This window comes from Leishmania donovani, chromosome 30 (genome assembly GCF_000227135.1).
Source record: "Leishmania donovani BPK282A1 complete genome, chromosome 30".
Lineage (NCBI taxonomy): Eukaryota > Euglenozoa > Kinetoplastea > Trypanosomatida > Trypanosomatidae > Leishmania > Leishmania donovani.
In genome coordinates this window covers 438520-462036 of record NC_018257.1, presented here as the reverse complement: position 1 = coordinate 462036, position 23517 = coordinate 438520, and the positions used below count along the sequence as shown (strand labels likewise).

The 23517-nt window shown below is 63.0% G+C and overlaps 5 protein-coding genes across 5 annotated transcripts; all 5 read right to left on the bottom strand.

Annotated features, from left to right (window-relative positions):
* Positions 1-779: 779 nt before the first annotated feature.
* LDBPK_301380 (hypothetical protein, conserved) lies at positions 780-5924 on the bottom strand (the record flags this gene model as incomplete). Its single annotated transcript, XM_003862803.1, has 1 exon — positions 780-5924. The coding sequence occupies one exon, from the start codon at positions 5922-5924 to the stop codon at positions 780-782; it is 5145 nt and encodes a 1714-aa protein (XP_003862851.1).
* Positions 5925-7952: 2028 nt separating this feature from the next.
* On the bottom strand, positions 7953-11645 carry LDBPK_301370 (hypothetical protein, unknown function; the record flags this gene model as incomplete). The annotated part of the gene is made up of 1 exon (XM_003862802.1): positions 7953-11645. The coding sequence occupies one exon, from the start codon at positions 11643-11645 to the stop codon at positions 7953-7955; it is 3693 nt and encodes a 1230-aa protein (XP_003862850.1).
* Positions 11646-13967: 2322 nt separating this feature from the next.
* LDBPK_301360 (U3 small nuclear ribonucloprotein (snRNP), putative) lies at positions 13968-14834 on the bottom strand (the record flags this gene model as incomplete). The annotated part of the gene is made up of 1 exon (XM_003862801.1): positions 13968-14834. The coding sequence occupies one exon, from the start codon at positions 14832-14834 to the stop codon at positions 13968-13970; it is 867 nt and encodes a 288-aa protein (XP_003862849.1).
* A 688-nt stretch (positions 14835-15522) lies between these two features.
* Positions 15523-19863, bottom strand: LDBPK_301350 (vacuolar assembly protein vps41, putative; the record flags this gene model as incomplete). Its single annotated transcript, XM_003862800.1, has 1 exon — positions 15523-19863. The coding sequence occupies one exon, from the start codon at positions 19861-19863 to the stop codon at positions 15523-15525; it is 4341 nt and encodes a 1446-aa protein (XP_003862848.1).
* A 952-nt stretch (positions 19864-20815) lies between these two features.
* Positions 20816-22930, bottom strand: LDBPK_301340 (hypothetical protein, conserved; the record flags this gene model as incomplete). Its single annotated transcript, XM_003862799.1, has 1 exon — positions 20816-22930. One exon carries the CDS (start codon positions 22928-22930, stop codon positions 20816-20818), a length of 2115 nt encoding a protein of 704 aa, XP_003862847.1.
* Between the last annotated feature and the right edge of the window lie 587 nt (positions 22931-23517).

Below are 23517 nucleotides of genomic sequence, written 5' to 3'. Positions count from 1 at the left end.
ACACAGCATGCGAGATAGAGGGAAGACAGAGAAGAGGTTTCCGAGGAAGGATGAGGAAGGGAGGGCAGGAGGGTATTACCCCAACGTATTAGGACAAGCGTAATCACGTCAAGGAGGACTGGTGACAAAAAGGGCGATGCCAAAGGCGCATTGAAGCGGCAGCGCAACGCACGCGCGGTCGTGTCAGTACACGACACGGATGGAAGAGGGCCTCGAAAGCCGCGGCGAGAACGACATTCCAGTGGTGAATCAACACCAGCAACAAAGAAGAACGGTGCCGGCACGAGAAAAGGCCGTCATCGCTCCCTGGCGCAAGTGACCGGCACCCTGAATGACCCTTGGAGAGTTAAAGCGCGCTGCGTGAAGAGGAGGAGATGTGGCTGTTGGGGCGAAGCGCCTCTGTATTGCCACCGAGGTGTAGGTGACAGCTCGGCGAGAAGGCGTGCGGAGGCCGAGGGTAGTTTGCCCAGTAACACCTATTGCTGCCGCGACTGCCGTGCTGGGCGAGCCTTCACCGAGGAAGGCGTGCCGTCGACGGCGGTTAACAGGTCCAGCACCGCCAGATCGAAGGTCGGAGGTAGCGATACTTGCTCATTCCTGTCGAGCACCGTTATTCGTGTCAACCTCGGGGGATTTGGAGGCAGCCGCACTGGCTCGCCGCTCTGACGCGCTCGCGCTCCGCCCGCCGATCGCCCTCTGCGCGCTGACACCTCTCTCTCCGGCGATCTCTAAGCATCGCCCCTGGGGGTTATCTGCATCGTCTTGGCCGCGTGTAAAGCTCAATCGGGACGTCGTCGCTCGTCAACGCCGCCACCGCTACCGTCCCGCGCCGCTCCCTCAGATGTCCTCGACGGAGCAAGTGCGTCTCGGCGAGGGCGCCCGTTCGCGACGCTCTGAGTGAGAGAGAACGGTGCCGGCGGTGTCGGGGGACACCCCCTGGTTATCGGGCACGTCGGAACTGGCGATGAAGATGTCATGGCTACCTTCGACAGGGAGCGCCGACCATGGAAATGCGGAGAGAGGGTGCCGTCCGTCGTCGCCCTGGCCGCACCATGGAATAAGTCTGAGGCCGGCGGCGTCGAGACGGCGCCGCAGACCGACTGCTGCCGCAGACGGGATTGGTGCGCGCCATCGCTCACGCCTCGCGCCGTCACCTCGTCCTCTACCTCTTCCAAAAAGTAGACGTGCGACCGTGCGGCCGTGGTGATCACGTATACGGGTGTGTCGAAGAGCAGCGACGTGCCCGGGACAGTGGCCCAGCGCCGGACAAGATAAACAGTGGTCTGGTGCACCACCTCTCCAGAGCGGGGGTCAATATGCATGGAGATGTACTTGGGCTCGTACAGCTGCAGCGTCACGCGGCACCGACACTGCGGTTGTGAGAAGGTCAACGATGAAGCGGCGCCGTCCGTACAGAGGTGCTGGCGCAGCAGCGGCGACGGCGGCGCGACAACTTGCAAGTCCACGACTTGGCCCAGCACAATTGTCGCCGTCGGCAGCGCAGGAGGGGGGACGTGGGGGTGTGACGGGCCATGCGGGGACAACGATGGAGGAGGTGGAGGTTGTGGCGCGGACAGCGTGAAGTAATAGTCCTCCCCAATGACGATGGCCGGATGAAAGGTGCACGCAGAGGGCTCAGTAGAGACCACTGCATCTGACAGAGCTTCCGCAGTCGCTCCGGTGGCACCGGCCAGCCTTAGCATGACATCCTTCTCCGCTTCTGCGCTGCCACGCTCCGCAGCAGCGCCTTCGGGCCCCCTTGCGCTGACAAAATCCTCCGCCTCACGCGGAAGCGGCTCCTGCGCATCACCGCCGCTGATGCGCATCGTCAGCGCGTCCTCCTCCTCGTTGAGGCTCCCCCTTAGCGCGCCAACAGTGTCACCGACACCTTCATCCATGTCGCCGCCCTTCGCGCTTGGCGGGAAGGCAGATGGAGCCACACCATCACCACTCTCGCTCCTGTCGTTTGCAAGCGGGGGCACCGACGCCGGATGCACCACGTCACTGCCGTGGTGACTCAGGCGGTCCCTCTCGTTCCCGAGGGTAGACGCTGCGGCTGCCTTGCGGCTACGCGCGCCTTCTGAGACGCTGCGCTTCTCCTCATCGTTCACCGCCGGCCTCGGCGACGGAGATGACGGAGAAGATTGCGCACGGTCTGGCTGGGATGGCGTGTTGGAACGTCTTGTGTGGCTTCCCTTCGGAGGCTTCGCATGAAGAATTGTCCGCCACACGGAGGTCAGCGACGGCGGTTTTGGCAGCACCGGCTCCGCTGACGAGGTTGGGTTGCAGCAATGGCGGTAATGCTGCTCGATGCCTTCAGCCAGCCACGAGACTTGGAGCACTGGGACGCTGCCCAAACGATCCAAGTCCAGCGGCACGGTCACATCATCGGGTACGTAGACGAAGTCCGGCGTCTGCTCCGCGCGCAGCTGCTTGAGCGGCAGTGAGCGTGAAGGGGACTCGGAATGGCACCGCGGAAGTGCGCTGCCGGGGCTGCGCCCAAGCAGAGCACCCGCAACGGAAGCTGACGGTCGGCTGCTGCCCCGTGGCAAGCTCTGGCGAGCGACGTGAGAGGGCAGCGACGGCGCCAACTCTGCCGTGACGGTCGCCCCGGCGGCGTTGAGCCACATCTCCATTCGGTCATCCCGCGCGACAAAGGCAACGTTTTTGGCGCTGAGCCAGCGGTCCTTCACTGCAAGCGGTGCGAAGCGCAGCGGTAGTGGCGCCGCCTTCGTCGATGGAGCGCCAGCGCGAGTGGCCTTCCACGCACCCCATGTCTCCGGGGCAGCGCTCGGCAACAGCTCGACTTGGTCCGCCGGCGTGGGCAGCTTCACTCGCGCGGTGCCGGGGGCAATGCCCCACAGCCACGAGGCGTGAATCGCTGAGACGCCCAATGCATGCGCCAAGCACACCACGGGCAACACATCCTGCAGCTGGTCCAGCTTCTCAGACGCCTCCGCGCTGCCACCCACAAGAGCAGTCGCAGAAGAAACGAGAAAGACGAAGTACCTCGGTGCCGAACGCTGTGCATGGGAAGCAGCAGCGACGGCAGACGCCATGCTCCGGCGAGGCAGTGACGCGCGCCCCACTGTCCCCCGCTTTCCGCCACTTCCGGCAACCGCCTTCGTCGTCTTTTCTCCCTGCATCGGCGACGAGTCGGCGCTGTGGAGCTGGCCCGCAGCCAGCGAGGACAAGTGGCTGGTGAAGGAGGTTCCCTTCACGTCTCCACTGTCGCCGAGCTGGGCGGCCATGTTGTCCGCCTGTGCCACGGAGTCGATCACGATCGTCCCGGCGCTGGTCAAGAAGTGCAAGATACGCTGAAGCTCGGTGCGCCGCTGCAGCTCTGTCGCCGGGGCCGCGTGGTAGCGAAAAGACGAAGAAGAAAAGGCCGATGCAGGCGGAGGGCCCTCGCCCTGCAGGAGGTCGCGCCGCACCGTTTGTGGGAGAAAGATACAGAGGGACGAGGGGTGCACCTCGCACGGCGGCACACCGGGTGCCGCGTACGTCGGCACAGGAGAGCGCGACGGCGAACGGGTGGTGGCGGCGCCAGCGGAGGACGCCGCGCTGCTTGCGCGATCCGGGTGAGCGTCACCGTCCGCGTTCACAGCATATACACCACGTCCAGCCCTCCCACACGCGCGGCTAACACCAAGCGGGCGCACCACCACATCCTCCTCGGCCCCCTCACCGCCTTCCCCACCGCTCCTATCCACTTGCTTGCCCACAGATGTCGTCATGGGCGGCGATGTCTCCCTGTGTGAAGCGGAGGGACGGACGTGCGGCGGCTCCGGCTGGTATCGGCTGTCCTGGGCGTCCTCCTCTTCCATGAGTGCCACAAGTTGGGTCGCAGTCAGCACGCCATGCGCGCCTTCCGTCGCAGCAGCCCCACCACCTACTGAAGCAGCACACCTATCGGCCTCATGGATCGCGGGCACGGCGCCTGCCCTCTTCGCAGCTGCAGCGCCAGGCAACAGTCGCACCTCGCGAAGTCGCAAGTGGAGTCGTGAGCCGTCTTCCTCCCACTCAACCTGCACAAAGCCGTTCCGCGGGGCTTCGCTGATCACCGCCGGAAACCACTGTCGTCCCCAGCGGCCCTCCACCTGCGTGCCAACCCTCAAAACCCGCATGTCCACGTCCGCGCCGGTAATCGTGGATGTTAAACCCATCGCAGACTTCTTCGCCGACCGGGGCGGAGTGCGAGTCAAAAAGCCAAACACAGCAGGCGAGTGGTCACCTTTTCCGGCATCTTCGCAGCCTGAGCGCTCTGGAGAACGACGCACGCGCGCGCCGCCGCCGCTGGCGTCCTTTTCAACCACAGGAGATTCTCCCTTGAACTGTGGCGGTGTGCTCAGGAATGGGTCGATCGGCACCGTCTCGTGCTGTGCAACAGCGACCGACGGAGCAAGGGGAGCAGGAGCGTCACCACTGGCGTCCTGCCCGTTTGGGGTACAGCGGCCTGGGGTCACGGCATCGGTGTCCACCACGTCCGCCTGCGCGGACTTTGCACTCTCCTTCCAGAGTCCGTCGTCAAGCGTAGAGGGGAGAGAGCTAGGGGGAAGCGACGGTGATGACGGGGTTATAGGTACGCGCGGCGGCGGCGGCGGCGGCGGCTGTTCGTCCGTCATTGAGACGGCGCCGTCCGCCGAGGAGTGTGATGGGGGCGTATTCATGTTCTGTCCGAAGCCGCTCGCCTCGCCGCCACCGGTCACAGCGCACAGCGTAGCGGAAGACAGGGTAGGCAAGAACGTCGTTGATGAGCTCGAGCCATCCATGGCCAAGGCCTTCCCGTGAGCTCGAGACGGCCCAGCTCCGGTTTCTCCGGCTCCGGAACGGGTCTCAGTGCCGTCCTCTGCCGCCACTTCCACACCGTGGGTCACTTGCTGTGGAGTAGCCGTGGTCCGCTTTACTGGTGGGGATATAAGTCCTTCGCCCAACAGCACTTCCTCTGGCGCTGTCACCCCAAGTGTGTCGCCACGCAGCCGAGCAGACGCCCCCTCGTTCGCGATCGCCGAGTACGGCGTGCGCTGACCTGTGGACGAAGACAGCAATGGCGTGTACACATAGCCGCCGCCGTTCGCGACACCGCCAACGTCAAGGGTGGCACCACCCCCGCTCTCGCCGGGGAGGAGAGACAAGTCTTGCACTGCGAGCGTTTCCGTAAACGTCGCGGACGCGCTTGCCGCGCCCCATGTGTGACCCTCGAGCACCGGAGTGACGCTGCCCTCGCTCAAGTCTGGACAAGCGGGCTTTAAGGACGGCGTCGTGCACGCGGCGCACGTTTGCCGCCTCGCCTTATCATCCTCGCCGCCGAGTACGGCTTTGGCGCCTCTGGCGGCGGTGTTGTCGGTGTACTTCACGTCAAGCGGCCCACACCGCACTTCCTTGTCGCTCTCCGTCGGAGCGCATCTGGGGTGTGGCACACGGTCGTCGTGGCTGCCGCTCGTATCCGAAGAGCGTCGCGGTGCTTGCGGACGAGCAGAGGTGATCGACGAGCATTCCGACAGCTCTCCAAGCACATGCTCCACCTCCTCAGCACGCGCCGGCCGCTGCGGGTCACCGCTGGCCGCGCGGAGGTGGTTGGGACGCCACGGCTGCCGCCCCTCATCCTCTCCCTCCTCGTCTTCGTCCTCGGCAAAGAGCACCTTGCTGTCTGCCGTGGAGGCGGCGTAGTGCTGCGGCGGCTTCTGCGGCGTAACCGTGTCGCTGAGCCTCACGGGAGAAACAGCAACCTCTTCGACGGTGGCCGGCGCCCTCGCCGATGACGAAGGGACCTGCACCTGAGGAAGGCGGTGGCTGTGGCATTCAGTGGCATGGGACGCGACTTCAGCAGGTGTAATCGCCCCACATGAAGTGAAGCCGGTGCGCCTCGCCGCATCGCCTCCACCGCCGTCGCCGCCTTTCAGTACTTTGCGTTCGGTCACCATCGGTGACGGAGATAGGGACGGGGAGGACGAAGACGAGGAGGAAAGCTGCATGACTGCCGGTGGCATCTCGCTGGTGCACGACGCTGTCTCTGCGGGTCGCTCTCCATCACTGCCGGTGTGAACGGCTTCCACGCCACTATCGTCGCCGGCCTCGGCGTCGTCACTGCTGCCTGCGACCTTCTCCTCCACCTCAACAGGCGCCGCGAAGGAGGCAGTCGATGTCGATCGGGGTCGCTTGTGTGCCGCTGGAGGGAGACGACCGCCGGCCCTTCGACTTGGTGCGGTCCTCCTCGCTGATCCCGCCTTTCTTCTGACGCTTCCGCTGACACGAGTGGAAAGTCCAGCGCGCCCTCGGCCAGGATGGACGGATGCAGTGCCGTGCGTTTCCGCACCCAGGGTCCTGTTCTCCACCGTCACAGGAGCGGTCGCGGCAGAGGCCGGTGGCTCGTCCTTGCTGGCGATGGTGGGGATGTTGGGAGTCACTCCACTCGTGCGAAGGGCAATCCCATGTGCACCACTGCCCCACGGGGGATAGAGACGAGAGACGAGGTGGTGTGGACGACGTGCAGACGCGGCCGCCAGCGACGGTAGTGCCGCGTCACCAGGAAGACGCTGCGTCTCGTCGTTTCGGTTGTGCACCGGGGCCCGGCCTCGCCTGGGAGGCATACGCGAGAGAGAGGCAGAGGGACGCTGCAGGGAGTAAGTCGTCTAAGGTCGAAAGGTACTGCTGAAGTCGATGGAGAAACGCAGCACCGCACGCGCAAACACACACACACGCACACATGCGTCCCCCTTCGTGCGCTGTCGGTGCGCGCGTGCCTAGGCACCGCCTCTGTGCCTCCCTCCGTGTTCTATGGTTGCTTTTCGCTTGTGCTCTGTGACGGCGATGGTAACCACTCATAACCGTCGCCGTGAAGGCTATGCACTGTCTGCGCTCCCTTTCCTTTCCTGTTTGACGTTGGTCTGCGCGTGTTTCGCTCTACTGGAGATTTGGGCTGAAGCGCTCCCGTGTGTGTGTGTGTGTGTGTGTGTGTGTGTGTGTGTGCAGCGGAGAACGCAGCGGAGGCAGAGGGTGCTTGAGCAGTCCTCCACCGCCCCTCGTCGCGTGCGCGATAGGAAGAGGAAGAAGGGCGCGTCAGAAAGAGAGGCAGAGACGCAGTCCTTTCACCTCCTTGCTTTGTTGTAATCCTTTTCGTGTCGGCCACTCGTCGCCGATCGCACAAGGTGTGGGACTGGCGAAGGGGAAGGGCGCGAGAGGAGAGAGGAAGAAGAGGAGGAAGAGGCGAGGGGGTAGGATTCAGGCGGACGATCCTCAGTAGAATGGCAACGTGCACCCAAACGCGTACGCCCCGTTCATGCCGGCCACTATTCACGTGCGCGCAGCACCGCATAGGGGCGAAGGGGGAAACGGATGTCGGTTGCCATCATGGGAATGAGACTCGAGAAACGGCGCTGGGGAGGTTTCATTGCTGTGCCCGCGCAGGGCGCCGCGATGGCGTGCGTGTCTTAGAGGAACGCTTTACCCAGTGCCTGCCACCACACGCTCTCGTGCTTTCGCCTTCGTGGATGTGGCGCGTGCCGGCACACAAAGGCGCAGCGCCTCCTCAAAACCCCCGCCTCGTTCCCGCTTCGTTCCTGCATGGCTGACGACGCACCACGCGAGAGAGGCCCAGGGACGCACACCGTCGACGACGTGAAGCTATCCGCGCACACATAAAAGACAAATCTCTTCGTTTTCTATGGGCGGTTTCTGTTTTCATAGCAGATCACGGAAAGGATAAGCGTGCACACGCGCACGCCCCGGCACCCGTGTGTCGGGCGCGTGATAGAGCAGGGAGCATGCAGTCCGCTAAAGCAGGACAGGGATAGGTGCCGTTTACGGCACGGGGAGAACCCAAGGAAGAACCCCGCTACAGAACACCCCGGAGACCGAAACGGCACGGCCAGAGCGAGTCACCGCTACTGGCAAACGCAGGCGCACCGGTGCATCGAAGACTGTGTAACACAACGCCGCGCTCGGCGGCGCTCTCAGCCCGCATCCTTTCGCCTTCGCTGCCGTCGCTTGCCGGCGTTTGCATCGAGGAAGCGCAAGTAGCGCTCCGCTACCTCGGCATTGTCGTCGATGCCCTCCTTCGCCCAGCAAGCCTCGCGGAAGTCGTCAGGCACGTCGACGCTTGCGAGCCGCAGACGCTTAGCGACGCGACGATCGCGCCGCTGCCGACGCCGCACACGCTCCTCTGGGTCGCTCTTCCTGGCGTCGTTAGTGACGGCGGCACGGAGGGAGTCGGAAAGGAGATAAGGGCCGCGCCCGGCGATGCGAAGAAGATGGCTGAACTCCAACCAAAACAAGGCACTGTTTCGCAGAGGATCTGTAACAGGGGCGGACAGAGGCGTTGACTGCGGCGTCGCGGCGAGGGCGGCTGCCTGAGGTTCGCTAGGCGTGTGGGGTCTCGTGCGGTCCCCGGCGGTCGGGGCTTCCGCGCCATGCTTCCATGCCCCCAAGTACGCGTCGTCCGCCGCGGTGCCGCTCAGCGACGGGGCCACGCCACGCTCGCGCTGAGGGCCCGAGAACATCTCGGGCTTTCCCCCTTGCAGGCGCAGGTGCAGCTCTGCAGTGCTCTGTGGCGGCCGAGTTGCAAGGAGCCGCGCAGCGGCGCTGTTAGCGGGAGTACAGTCCATGCTACGCCCCTCCTCTTTGGCACTGCGCACCGTTGCTGCCGCCTGATCCTCCTCGGTGAGAACCAGCTCATCCATCGATTCAACAAGGCGAGAGAGAGCCGCCCAGAACGCCTCCGGTGGCGGCAGGGAAAACGGCGCGGGCCCGGCAGCGCCGTAGGCCGTGCCATCACACTCGGGCCTTCGCGCCTCCTGCGTCGCAGTAGTGGGCGATGGTGGCGTGGTGGCGCCAGGGATCGACCGCCACAGCTCGGAGGTATCCAGTTCATTGTGAGCATGTGAAGGAGAATCTGCGAATGTCGCCGCTGTCACAGTCTCGCCCGTCTCGCCTACTCGCTCTGCTTCGCTCGCCGTCGTCACTTGATAGACACCATCGTTGATGATGGCCTGCCGCGGTTTGTTCTTCGCCGCTGCCCGCTGGGCGACACGCTGCTCGCTGGCGTCGGTGGTGGCGAGGTATACGGCCCGCACGGTGTGCCGCTGGCCAATGCGGTAGACGCGTGCTAGTGCTTGATCCTCGTTGGTTGCCGTGTAGTCACGGTCCACTAGGACCACCATGTGCGCAGCTTGCAGGTTGATCCCGCACCCGCCAGCCTTGATGGAGAGAAGGAAGAAGAGACACGCCGGGTCCTCGCGGAAGCGCCGCACGCTCGTCAGACGCTCGGCCTCGCTGCTGCCGCCTGTGAGCACCTCCGCGTGGTCGGCCCAGCCGCGGCTGTGCAGATAGTCGACGAGCAGGTCCACACAATTGAGCCAGTGCGTGAAGAGCACCACCTTGCGCTGCGCCACGTACAGGCGCGAGAGTAGCAGATGCAGGACAAGGAACTTACCGCTGCACGCAAGGGTGAGACCGGCAGCGCCACAACCTTCCGCGGCCTCGCCACCGACAACGCTGCTTTCCGAGGTTCGTGCAGCGGCCGCGTCCGCGTCGCTGCACCCCTCCTGCGTTACCTCATCGAGGCCATGCCGATGAAGGACCTGTGAAAAGAAGGGCAGCAAAAAGGCATGGTTGCACAGAAGCCGCGCGGACGATTCTGAGACGCCGGCGCTGGTGAGCCCGAGGGCTCTGTCCTGCTGCACTGCGCAGCGCAAGATGTCGCTGGACTCAGTGCTCGCCAGGGCGGGCAGATGCCGCCAGACGAGCTCGGCGAGCCGATCACGGGTCGTGGCCGTCTCATTGCGCGCCTGGAGAGTGTCGAGGTCTGGAGAGAACTCGCCGTGCAGAGCTTCTGCCGCGAATGCTGCAGAAGCAGTGTGTTGGGTGCAGCCAGAGGACTCGCCAGTCCCTATCTCCGCCGCTGGAAACGTGCTCGTGTGCGCCGCCTCGTCAGCGGCGCCTGCGGTCTCCTCCTCATTGTCCGCCTCGCTACTGCTGCTACTTTTACCGCTGTAGCCTCCCGCCATACCGAGAACCGTGGGCATTCGCCGCTGCTCGCGCAGCATGCACAGCAAGCGCTGCTGCATCGCACTCAGCGGGCACCACATGTGATGGAGCGTCATCCGAAGAGTCGAATCGACGTCCGCCTTTGTGCGGCGCAGCAGAAACGGCCGCAGAACCTGATGCAGTCGCAGTATTAGCAGACCGCGCTCCTCCTCTGTCAGCTCCATCTCATGCGCCTCGTACACGCGAAAAGGCCGTCGAAAGACCTCCTCAAACGCGTCATTGTCGGTAAACACCTCCGGATTCAGAAAGTGCAGCAGCGACCAGAGCTCCTGCAGGTCGCTGCTGAGCGGCGTCCCAGTCAGCACCAGGCGGCGCAAGCACGGGAGGCCCAAGATGCGCTGCGCCGTGATGGTGCTCAGGTTCGCCAGCGCCTTGTGAGCCTCGTCCACGACGATATAGTGCCACCGAATGCGCGCTGCCTCCGCGCCAACGTAGCGGATAGCATGGGCCGGAAGAAGGACAAGGTCGTAAGCCGCAGCTTCGTGGACGGGGTCGGCCAGCTCCTGGTACATGGCAACGTGAAGAGTACTCGGCACAAACTGCTCGCATGCCTCCCGCCACTCTCGGACGACAGAGAGCGGGGCAAGGACCAGATGCGGGAGCCGCGAACCCACTCGCAGCGGCGCCACTCTGCCGCCGCTGCCCTCGCCAGTCTCGCCCCGTCTGTTTTTCAGGTAGAGGAGAAAAGCGAGCGTCTGAATCGTCTTGCCCACGCCCATTTCGTCCGCCAGGATGCCGTTGATGTGGTTGGCGTCAAGGGACGCCAGAAAGCGCAGGCCATCCATCTGGTGAGGAAGCAGCGTCGCGTCCAGGCCGGCCGGCTGGGCCGCCACAAACACATCCACGCGGTGCATGAGCTTGAACTCATTCTTGGTGGATGCCACGTAGGAACGGAAGCGCTCGTACTCGCTGCCGTGGCATCCTGCTGCGCCCCCTGGGCGGTCGGCGATACCCGGCTCAGCAAGGGCTGCAGGTGCTGCGCGCGTCGTAGACACAGCGCACGCGCCATCACCACCACGGTTTGCGGCGGCCTGAGTGGCATGGGACTGAAGCCGTAGCCCGATGCGGTGCATAAAGCCCTCCGTCCTCTCCATGATTTCGAGAAGCGCAGACACCTTCAGCAAGCTGACGTGCTCAGCGAACGCCTGGGCGTCGTTGCAACGCAACGCCTCCAGTCGCGCGCGCGCTGCGGCCTCGTCATGCAGCTTCCAGTACTTGCGCAACTCCGCCTCTACATCCAGCGGCAGCACAAGCGTCGTTGCCGGAGCTCGCGGGGCGGAGGGCGACGGCAGCATCGGTGCCCCATGAAGGCCGACCTTTTTTGGTCTTGTCGCCGTTGACGGCAGTGAAGCACGCGGAGTCTCGCAGCGCACGAGCCACTGTTTGTAGAGGTGCGAGCCGGCCCATTGCCGCATTGAGATCTGGGGAAGAGCAGCAAAGAAAAAGCAGGGGGCTGGGACCGCTGTGGCACCTCCGACTGTGTGCAGGTGTGCCCGGCATGCCGCCGCAACGTCATCCAGGATCGACTCCTGATGTGCCACGGCACTCGTGAAGGCCTCCATCCTTCTACGGAGCGCCGCTTGTCGAGCCGACGTCGTCATGGTCGATGCTCCCGTGGCGCCGCGTGGCACAGGGGCACGCAGAACTGTGCCGGTGTCGGCTGTGCCGTCGTCGCCGAGCAGCTGAGAGCGCAGTCGACGCCCCATAACGGCGGTGAGCGTTTCCTTCATCGCTTGAAAGTAGCTCGCCTTCAACTCCCAGGTGCTGCTGCAGCCGTCGTTGACGTGCGCGTTGTTGGTCGCCGTGGACGCATACCCGCTCGTCTGCTGCGACTCTGATGCATTCGCGCCATCGGCAAGGGAAAAACGCCCACCTAAAAACCGCAGATGATGCAAGCGTCTTTGCGCATCCTGCGCCGCCACGACTCCCTCACATCGCGCCGGTGGGTCATAAAGAGTGGCCATCGCCTTCACGGGTGCGGTGTCAGTGCACTCACATGGCTGTTTGCCTCGGCAGCATGACTTGTCGACCGGCTTGGCATCCGCGTCGATGCCAGGGTCTGGCAGCTGGTTCGTACCGGCGTCACTCGGCGCCGCGGATTCTGCGATGACGGCACTCACCCCATTGCCATTTTGGCTACGCGGCGACAGCGGTGCCACCGCTGTCCTCTGTATTAAGTTCTGAGAAAAAATATGTGCGCCGCCGAGCCTCTGCAGCGCAGCGCAGAAGACATCGTGGGTGCTGGCGCGAGGAGTCTCCGAGGACATGCGCGGCGGTGGCGAAGGGGGAGGAGATGGGTGCCCGGTATGTACATGAGGGAGTGCTGTACAATGCGCCCACCGCACAGAGAGAGGAGGGTGTTACCTCTGATTCGGCGAGCGGAGGAGATCGAGATGGAGCGAATGTAACCACAAAAAAAAAAGAAAGAGAATCGAGAAGGAGTGTAACGGCAGGTCGTGCAGAGAGCCATACACACGCGAGTGCTTGCACGTCCGTGTGTGTGCAGGCATGATGGGGCAGCATGATGGAGGGGAGTGAGGTGCACGGGATCAGCGGTGAGCCTCTCTAACTGTTTTCTGCACTTCTCTCTCTGCGCAAGTGCGCATCTTCAGCGAGAAAAGCAGACAGGAACGGGGCTGCTCCCCCCCCCCGGGGGAGGGGGGGCATCCGTGTTCGTACCTCACACATGCATCACCACGCAGTTGCTCCTTCCCACGATAACCGCGCCCCGGGACATGACACGGGTGTAAAGTGCGCGTGCAAGTGTGCCAAAACGGCGCACGTGTAGGTGGTGATCCATCGCCGAGCGAGGCCTTTTTAGAAGTGCATCGCTTCGTTTTCCGTGTCATGTGGCTGCGTTTTCTTAATGAGAAGGTATTTCTTCTTATGTCCGGCACGCGTCTCTCGCCGCCCCCTCTCCTCCTCCTCCTCCTCTCCGTCGTGCTCTACCGCACAGCACACACTCCCTCCATCCCACTCGCACATCCGCAGCGTTCTTCTAGCCGTTTTTCGACAGCCGACATCTATCCTGCTCCTCCACACCCACCACCACCACCACCCGACACTTCCCCTCCGTGCCGCGCACGCTTGAGCTCGCGCAGTGGCCACGTGTGCGTTGCGCCTTGGTTACGGGAAACCTGATCGCGGATCGAGCTCCTTCTACACAGAGGAGGTGCGAGTGCGCCGAGCGGGAGAGTCGGCGGAGGAGGTGATGTTCGGGAGGATTAGAAGGCTTCAAGTGAAGCGGTCCGACGCCGCGGAAGCGCAGCTGCCGATGTAGGAGAGAAGAGGTCACAAGAGACACAGAGATAGCGAGAAAGGAAAGGACGAAGAGGCGCGCACAGTCGTTACCCGTCCAAGCGAGTGGAAGTGTTAAGCGAGGCTTCGTTTGTTTGTTTGTTTGTTAGAGAAGGAGGCGTAAGAAAGTACAACGAAGATCAGCTATCACCAGACCAAAGGATGCAAACACATAGGCAGGCACGCACATATACGCGCACACGCATGTAGGCACGCAGAACACCGCTTTCCGGAAGCAGGCATGAATTACAAGGAGGGAGCTGACGAAAGAGGAAGTTACCAAGAGCGCGACAAGGCCGGAAACGGTGGTGACATCGTCACTCCCGAGCGTGTGCGCTGCGCCTCTCCCCCGCCTCGCGCGCGTGCAGACGGGCTCAAGAGATGACGCATAGAGAGACTGACAGAGAGAACACGCACACGATGTCCGAGGCAACTTACGCAGCGGCAGCTCGGCCATCACCGCAGCAGCAATAAATCCCAGAAGCGTCCACACAAGCAGATAAGCGTATTATCGGCGGAATGGAAAGAAGACGGCACATGCAGCATCTCCCGCCCACCCTCACCGCTCCCGCCGTGCCACCTAAATGCGACCATCATCATCATGACGCACCTGCAGGGTGCCCCGCCTACAAGAGCCGGCGCTTCTTCGCGGTGTTCATGTACGGCTGCAGCACCCATTCCGTCTCTGCATCGTCCATCTCGAGTGTGCCAAGCACGATGCGGTACGGGGTCAGTTCAAACCGCGGCCCCACCTCCGTCAGCTCCACCTGCTTCTTGCCTTTTTCCTTCTTGAAGGTGTGGTGACGGAAGCTAATAAAGTCGTTCTCGTTGTCAAAGGTCAGCACGCGGGATGCGTCCGCCTTGGGCACGGGGAAGAGGTAGCGCAGCACGTCCTTTATGCGGATACCGAGCTTAGTGGAGAAGTTCTCGAAGATGAGATGCGGATACTGCTCTGACATGGTGCCCACGCCCTCAATGTCGTGGCGTGCTACAAGGTTGTGAATGGTGAAGGTCACGGTGGGGCCTAGGGGGAGGTGAGAGACAGTCAAACTATCCGGTACACCCTGCGACTCCTGCAGCACCAACACATCTGTGTAGTTCTCCTTCCGGGCCGCGTCCATGAGCTGATGCACACTGAGGTTACCGCGATTCATGCGCACGGCATTCGGCACGATGAGCCGCACCTCCTTCGCAAACTCCAGCAGCTTCTGCGACGCGTTGCGGGACGTCGTGACGAGCACGTGCGGGTCCTCCTGGCCGGCGTTGGCGTATTCGTCATCCACCGTCGTCGTCAGGTTGCGGGTTTGCGCGTCATCGAGTTCAGTGAACTTCTTCAGCGCCAGCGCGTCCTTCTTGAGGTGCCCAGGCAGCGGGGTGGCCGTCTCCACCGCACTGCGGAATTGCTCCTTGCGTGCGTGGATCGCCTCATGGACGCGCTCGTGCTGCTTGCGCTCGAGGAACTCCTTGCGCGTACGAATGACGCTACGGCGCATGATGACGGCTGCCAACGATGGTGCGCAGCGCCCTCTTCGTTACCGATTCTTTATTTATTTTTGTTTCGCAGCTTCACGGCCGTGTAGTGTTCTGTCTGTTTTGTCTTTTTCGTTGGGTGAAACCTACCGTCGGGCAGCGGCTCAGTCTGCACAGTGCACACACACACACACGCAGGCGTACCAGGTATCCTTGCAACCGTTGAGCATGGTTAGGAGAGATCGAGAGGAGAGAGGAGGAGAGGGCGGGAGGGGGGGGGGTGAGGCAGGAGCTGACGTAGCGACGATTAGAACCGCAGGTGCGCAGGTGCGCAGTACTTGGCGGAAAAAGCAAAGGGAAAGGAGGGAACGCATACACATCGCTCTGCCTCTGCGGCTTACTTCAGCCTGTCAGTATTGCAAGCCCATTGCATCAGAGTCAGCGCATGCGCGCTGGGCTACAGAAGACGCGGCATGTGCACGGGCGTGTTCGTCCTTTTCTGGTTTGCCCGCCGCGGATCAGCGAGCGGTCACGCCGTCGATGATGCCGTTTTTCAAGGTGGCCTTCCCTTCTTCCCTCTTCACGCGCATTGGTGCCGTCTTGTCACGACCGAATCGGCCACTACAAAGGCGAGCGTGAGGCCACAGCTCTCTCTCTGTACCTGTGCGTGTGCGCTTCACAATACCGATAGGGCGCACAGGGGGGACGGGTTCAACTCTGCTCGCCCGAGTGTTGACGGCACGCGCGGCAGTAAACCGGCAGTTTGCGGAGCTCCCCCTCCATCGTCTCTGCCCATGCCGCCGCAGTGGATGTTACAGGCAACGCTAGTGCCGCGCCGTCGCGCATCACGGGGACGGCGCCCCCAGCGCGGCCACCAAAGGTCGCACCTCCTCCGCCGGTGAAGGCGTCCGTCGGTGACTTCCTCAGGTACTGCAGGACACAGGCCGGGTGGTACATGTGCTGGCACGCAAAGACGACCACCCGCTGCGCAAGCAGCTGGCGGCAAGCTGCGCATCGGTGCACCGCCGCTGAGCCCTCTGCCGATTTCGCAGCCGCATGCCTGGCCGTCGTAGCAGCCTCGTTCATGGTGGCGGTGCCGCTCTCGACGGGGTGGCGAGGTCGACCCATCGCGATGGCCGCCGTGCGTCGCTTCAGCAGCTGCCCATAGTAGCCCATCAAGTCGTTCTCGCCAACCATGCACACGGTGGAGAAAAACGCAATCTCCTCTGCCATGGTGTGTGCGATGGCAGCAATGCTGGGCCCGGCGTGCAGGATGGGCTCACGGCTCGGAAGCCTCGGCAGAACGAGTCGCACATCCAACGCGGGATGCTCCATGAACTGCGGTTCTGCAAGGGCCCTGAGGAAGTCGCCGAAGAGATTGAGCGGCACCACGCACTGTGGCGGTGGAGTCGGCAGGTCGTTCGCGGCGTCCGCATCGCAGGATGCGCGCCGCTGCGCTTCTCCTTGGCCCTCCAAGGGTGAGCTGCAACTCGTGCGCCTCTTCGAGGCCTCCACAGCGGCAGACGGTGGTGGCGAGACAGCGCCGCCGGACGTGCTTGCCACGCCATTCACCTTGCACACGTCCTCCAGAGCGACATGGTACTGCTCCGCGATCGACGCGTACGTTTCGTTTGGTTTTGTGTGGTGCATCACGTAGCGCATCCGAACTCCAGACCCGGCCGTGGCGCCCTTTGCGCTGTCGAGGCTGCACGTTGGCAGGCTCGCGTTGTACGCCACGGTGTAGTCGACGAGTCGCGTGAACAGCGCCGCCTGCTCCTCGAGGTCGGGGACGGAGACGACAAACTTCAAGGCGCGTCGGAGGTCGTGCATCTTTTCTACAAGGATGCGCAGCGCCTCGTCCTCGCGGCCCATGCGAAACAGAAGAAAGATCTCCTCTTCGAGGAAGTGGTGTTTGTGGCAGAGCGCATGCAACTCACGAATGCGCTCCACGTACATGGACATCTGCTTGAGAAACGGGAGCAGAGACGGGCGGTCGTAGTCGATGTAAAGCGTCGCCACCAGCTGGGCATGCTGCTTCGCTGCTTGAGCAAACACCTCCGGGTAACGCTTTTGGACGAGGTTTAGATAGCGCAGCAGGTGCAGTCGATCGCTCTTCTCGAGGCGGCTGATGACGGACTCGGTGCAGAGTGGGTCCTGTGCAGAGCCGTACTGCAGCGCATCCAGCGACGGCGAAGATGGAGCGGTGCCATCAGTTTCTGCGACGACAACTTGGAAGGCCAGGGCCGCGTCACCGCCGTCTGTTACGCCGTTACGGCCTGACGCTCCTACCACGTGCTCCATGAGCAGCTGCAAGGTAGCGTCTTCCCTTCTGTGCAGCAATTCGGGAAGCAGCTCGCGCGCCTTGTGGAAAAGCTGCTGGTCACGGATGAGGCCAAACACTTCACGGTCGCTGCGTGGAGAGGCAGGCAAGTGCAGTAGCACTTGCAGCGCCTCTTCGTGCCGGCGTGCGCATCGGAGAAGGAAGCCGTAGCTGGCCACCAATGACCACCGCGATGTTCGGCTCATCGACGGGGCAGACGTAGCGCCGGCACCTGCCGTGGTCACCGGAGATGGATGCGAGACTGCCCTTGAGGCGCTCGTCTCCTCCAAAGTGCCTTGCGGAGTAGTCGGTGGAGGAGAAGCTGGTGCCACCGACGGCACGCCACTTTGGTCAGCGGAGGCGGTGCTGAGTGTAGGGCTCGCGTTAGACGCCGTCGTATTTCTTGTTTGTCCATGCTGGTCTCCGTTATCGTTCTTCTCCTCGTCACTGTCGTCGCCCTCCCACCAGGCGGCGGCGGCGCACTGCTCTCGGTACACCACCTCCGTCGCCTTGAGTACGACAGGCACGCTGAAGAGCGTGTGAAACTTGTGTAACGCGGCAAAGAAGAGGCTCGGGTCGTGGCGGAGGCAGCGCAGCAGCACCAGATCGTAGTACTCCCGCTGAATCGGCGTCTGCAGGGTGGCGACTGGGCGAGGGAGGGACCGGGCCGCGGCGTCAGCGTGCTCGGCATACGCGTCCTGCTCCTCCTGCATGTCCGGCGTGCTGGCCACCCTGTACTCGGCGGAAGCACCCGTGCTGGCTGGCAGGAGCGCGATGAGCCGCCACGACTCACCACATGTGTCGAGGCGGTAGATCCACTGCTCCCACGCAGCGCTGTTGTCACGTGGAATCAGCTCCGGGAGCAACTCGAGAATCTTCAGCAGCGCCCCCTCCTCCGTGCTACGGTTGTGAAAGAGATGCATGAGCCACTGCTGTCCCACGTGCTCCAGGACGTGCCGCCGCAGCTGACGCGCATGTGCCGCGGCGTACCGGTAGGCGCGCTCAAACTGACTTGTGCGCAGCAGGAACTCGACGTGGTCATCAACGTCGGACGGCACCGCCTTCACGATTGTGTCGACGGAGAGGATGAAGTACTGCGTCATGGGAGACGGTGCCAACGGGTCCGCTGGCAAGGCGAGCTGGGGCGGCGACGCCGCAGACGCCGGCTTCGCAGCGAGCGACGGCAGAAGCTCGAGATAGGTGAGGTGAAGCTGCAATGGATGGATGAAGCGGATGGGCATGCGACCACGGTAAACATCGGTCAAGGAGTTGCGGTCCACCACGCGCACCTCCAAGTCCTTCAGCACCCCCTCCGTGTCGCCCTCGACGATGCCTGCCAGCACCACGTACCGCTGCGGTCCATAGGGAGCAATGCCGCAGACTCGGTAAGGGAACAAGGTACTGCTCGGTCGTAGTGGCTTTGACGTGCGCAGCTCTACAACGCACGGTGACCGCCCAGCCGCATCAGCCGCGGTGGTTAGCGATGGCGATGGTGCCAGAGCAGCACTGCCGGATGACGCGCGCAGCGGAAACGACGACGAGGACGTGCCTCGCCATCCGCCTTGCAACAAGGTGGAGCGAGGCGACCGATCGACACCAAAAAGGCCCCCGCCGCTCAGTCGACGCGCGTGAGGGTCGGCGTGCAGCCGGACCTCTTGCACTACGTCGCCCCATCCGCACAGCAACGTGGCTGTCGAAGTGGCAGCTGCGGTCGGGTCCCTCGACAAATTCTGCTCCCATCGTAGCGTCGGTGGGTACAAGGCGTTCTGTGCTGTGAGGTCGGGCAAAGAAATGCGGCGCGCCACGGCCCCGCTCTTCATGTTGTAGAGGGTTATCTCCGCATCAGATAGCCACGCGACAACGTCGATCGCGGCCGTGTGGCACCAGCGGACCTTGTGAATGCGCCCCCGTCCCTCCTGCAGAGTTCTGACGCGCCGACTGTTGCTCCACAGCACACCTTTGGTGAGCAGGAGTACCTTGGTCGACCCGCCGCACACCATCGGACAGCTGTCCATCTTGTGGTACAGCGGGTGCAGGGCGACAGACTCGATCGGACCGTTCAGCTCCGCCATCCACACGTCCTTCACATCACGGCGGCTTTGAATCGTGACATGCCCGGCCTTGTCGCATGCCGCTATGTAGAGCTCGTTGATGGTGCAGTCCACATCGCAGATCGGCTCGTGATGGTTCGTGTACACCTCCTTGAGTTTTCCGGAGGACGGCTCGACGACTGCGACGGCTCCCTGGTTCGTGCCAAGCACAAGGATGTGGCGGAACGCTTCCATTGCCATGAGTCGGTGATCCTCCAGCGCGGCCCCGGCAAGTGTGTAGCTGAGAAATCGCAAGAGATCCTCCTGCGGTAGCAGAGAAGCCGCAGTCGAGGATCGGTCGTCATCCACGCTGCCGCTGCCACGGCAGTTGTCGCTGTCAGCGAAACTACTATTCTCCTCGTCATAGCCGCTGTCGTACTCGTAGTAACTCGTGTAGCTGTCGTTCTCGGTCCCGTCTACGCCATCGTCGCCGGCCTTCTTGCCGCCACCGGGGGAGCTATGCCGAGTACCGCCGCAGCCGGTAGCCTCTCTCTTTTCAAGTGTGTGGTGAGAAGCAGGAGTGCTGCTGCTGCTCGTCCGGCTGCCGTCGTGCGCGTGGTCGACTTCTTGCACAGGCGCCGGCAACGGCGACAGAGGCGGCAGGCTCGCGCTGGCGTCGCCGCTGCTGTCGTGGCGCTTCATGTGGGTGTTGGTATGTGTATGTGTCTGTATCTGTGGGGGTAGGGAGGCTTGAGTGAAGGTGCACGCGTTTGTGCCAGCAAGGGCAGAAACCGAAAAAGACGGCAAAGGATGAGGCGCCCCCACCCCCTCCCCTTTCGCGTGCGTGGAGAGGAGAGAAGAGGGGGCGGCGGCTTGGGCACGGCTTGTGATGGCACCCCCGATAGCGCAGAGGATCGTGAAGCAGCCACCTGCCAGTATGCGGGCACTCATAGATATGCTTCATCGAGGGTCGGGGCGGCCGCGGAGGAGGGGAGTGAGAATGAGACGTCCGACAGAGGGGAAGAGAAGAGCAGAGACGCGGACACCGAAGAGGACAGATGCTCGCGGCAAGCGGTGCTATGCCTGAAGCGGGTCTCAAGGCATCCACCTATAGGCTACGACAGAGGGAGTGGTGGGACGAGCGATCGGCATCCGCACCTGCGTCGTTGAGGAAACTGCAGGAGATGAGGTGGTGCCAGAGGACCAAACTCAGGTGAAACCTCTCCCTGGCGCCTCCCTCTTACACGCATGTACAGAGAGTGGCACACTTACGAAGGCGTTCATCAGAAGCGACACCGCAGCGCCGAGCCTGTGCGCTCGACTCTTCTGGGCTCCTGTGCATCTGTCCCGTATACTAGGTCGCTTTTCTTCTTTTTTTTTTCGGCGGCGCATGAGGAGATCCCTCATGCGTCTTTACAGAGGTGAGAATACATCATCATCATCGTCTTCTCGCCTTTCGCCTCTCTCTCCACATGCGTGTTGGTTGGCCTGCGCCCCTAACCCTTACATGTACATACGCGCAACGCCGCCTTCGCCGCAGGCGCTCTCGCCGATAGGCGCCTCGCATTCTGCAGAGACAGACAGAGAGACACATGCGTGAGCGGGCGGAAGAAGTGAGGAGAGAGAAGGTCCTCTGTGCATCATCGCATGCGCATCAACTCTCCACTTGCATCATGCGTAATTTTGCCCCCAAGAGCACCGTCTCCAGTAATCCCTGCTCCACATCCCGCCGCTGCTTCGTCAGCACCGACGTCGGCGTCTGCCGCATCATCTCTAGGTGCTCCTCCGCCTGCCGTCGCCGCGCCGCCTCGGCTTCCATGGCATCCTTGTGGAGCAGAGTCTGGTGCTGCTGAAGTAGGAGGTTGCGGTAGCTGTACTGGAGAAGAAGCGAGGAGAGAATGACCTGTTCACGGCACGCCGGTTCGCGGGTTTTGCTGCACGGTGTGAGACCCGTGTCTCGCCCGCACGGAGAGTCAGTGCCTTCGTCAAGCAACCCCATGTCCAGCTCGCTGCCCTCCTCCACGCTCATAATGCTGGCGTCAGCATTCGCAGTGCCGCTGGCTGGTCCAGCCTGGCCGGCGCCAACACCACTGGCGTCCACCACGGCAGCCGCGGCGCCGCTCGCCGTCAGCTGCTGCTGAAGTCCGCCGACGCGCTCCAGGGCGGTGGTGAGCTGCTGCCGCAGGTCCTCCCTCTCTCGCTCGACCTGGCGCAGCTGAGCCCGCCACGTATCGTTGGCCGTGGACACGTCGGCGACGGGAGCAACCATGGCGGCTACCTGGCGCTGCAGAATGCCAACCTGCCGCTGCAGGCTGTCGCGCTGCTGCCGGGCCTCATCCAGCTCGTTCTCCAATGCCAGCACGCGGTCAACCGACCCGTTGGAGGCGAAGGAGGTGTTGAGCTGGGCGGCATCATCGCTGCCGAGCCCATGCAGCCGGTCCTGCTCCAGCTCCAGCACCAGCAAACGCGACTGCAGCTCCTCCACCTGCGTCTCCAGCTCTACGCGCGCCTTCATCTGCGCAGCAAGCTTGTCCTCCGCTACCGCGAGTTTCTGCAGTGCCTCGCGTCGCTCCTCTGACTTCACCATGACACCTTCTTCCGCTGTCTTGAGGCGGCGGCGCAACGCCTGCAGTGCCATCTCGTGGGCAGCTGTCGCCTCTTTCAGCGCGGTCACCTGCGTCGACTGCTGCTCCACACGCGCCGTTAGGGCGGCAATGGCCTCGTCCTTCTGCGCACAGCGCCGCTGCCACACAGACAAGATATCACTGCTGCCGCCGGCCCCGGCTTCGCTATCGCCGCCCTCTGTTGCCGCCGCCGCGGACGTGGCAGCTAGCGTGGGTGACATTTTTGCCTGGTCGCCGAGCAGCAGTCGATATTTGCCCTCCGCCATCTCCTTGTCCTCCTTACTCACCTTGTAGGCGTCTTGCAATGCGGCAAGTTGCGCCTTCACCTCGGTTAGCTCCCGTCGTAGTTGGTAGGTGGCGTTGCGGTAGTAGCCCTCATCCTCCTCGCCCGCGGCGGCGGCGTTCGAGCTGGCACCACGGTGGGACAGGGGCGACGGGGAGAAGCCGGTGGCGCCCCGTCTGATCATCGGCGAGGCTGCCGCAAACCCGCTGCTGGCAGGCTGCGGGCTCACTGTCTGGCGAAGATGTGCCGACACGCCGGACGGGCCCGGCTCAGATACAGCGGTGGCGTGGTGGCGGGGCTGCAACTGGTAGGCGCGCATTATCTCCTTCACCCAATCCGACAACACCACCTGCTCCTGCCGAGGCAGAGACTTGACCTCGCTCAAGACAGCAGGCACGCCACTGAGCACGACAAGAGCGACAGCGACACCAACCAGTTGCGTGAGTTGCTGCCGCTGCGCCGCTTCTGCTGCGGCACAACCGTCATCTTCAGCCCCTGGCAAGCCAGCGAGCACCGCCGGATCGAGTCCCTGCGTGACAGGCGTTGAGGATGTGGTGTGCATGGCTTCCTGAGCGTACGCGCGAATGTCGCGGAGGAGCGCGCACATGTTGTGCTTTCGCTGCTGCGCATCCTCCTCCAGCATCGGCCCCGTCAAGGAGACAACCGCGCCCTCCTCGGTGGATTCAGAGCATGTGGACGGGAACGAGTTGGGGGCCACCAGCCGCAGCATCGCGAACAGCGCAATGCCATCGCAGAGCTGCGTAAAGTGCGTGGGGCTGTGGACTGGCAAGTCCGGCTGGACAAGCGGCAGCAGTCGGCGCACGAGCGCCAGCACGGCTGCCTGGCGCTCTTGGCTCGTCATTGTTGAGTACAACAACAACGAAAAGTAAAAAGGTGCCGCTGCGCCGGGGCAATGTGCGCCGCTGTTCGTGAAGATAGAGAAATAGTTGGTGGGGCGAAGGAGGGAGGGGGGATGTGGATCCCCAGGGTGACGACAGCGTCAGATGAGGTGAGAAACGAGGTGATAAGTCGCCTGCACCGACATACGCGCACGCACGCACAAGCTGCACGAGAAGAGATACGAGACGAAGACGAAGGAAGGCGCGCCAGTCTGAAAGAGGGTGTCTGTACATGCACAGAGAACATAGTGACCAGGTTATGTCTGACGTGGAACAAGTCCAGAAAGAGGATCGTCACACCCTTTTCCTAAGCCCTCTTCCGTCTGCTCCTCAATGGAGGAAGCAGAGAGCATCACCGTGAGACGCACCGAGAGGCTGCGGGATCGAGCAAACGCGTTCCTGCGATGATTCGCGGAGTTGAAGGAAGGCGCACGTGCAGATTTTGATCGAATCGCTTTTTTCGTTTTTTTTCAGGGGAGGGGAGGGGGGAGAGACTAGCCGCGTGGCCGAAGGTACACTGAATCTCGCAGCACTGGTAGCAGTCGCAGCA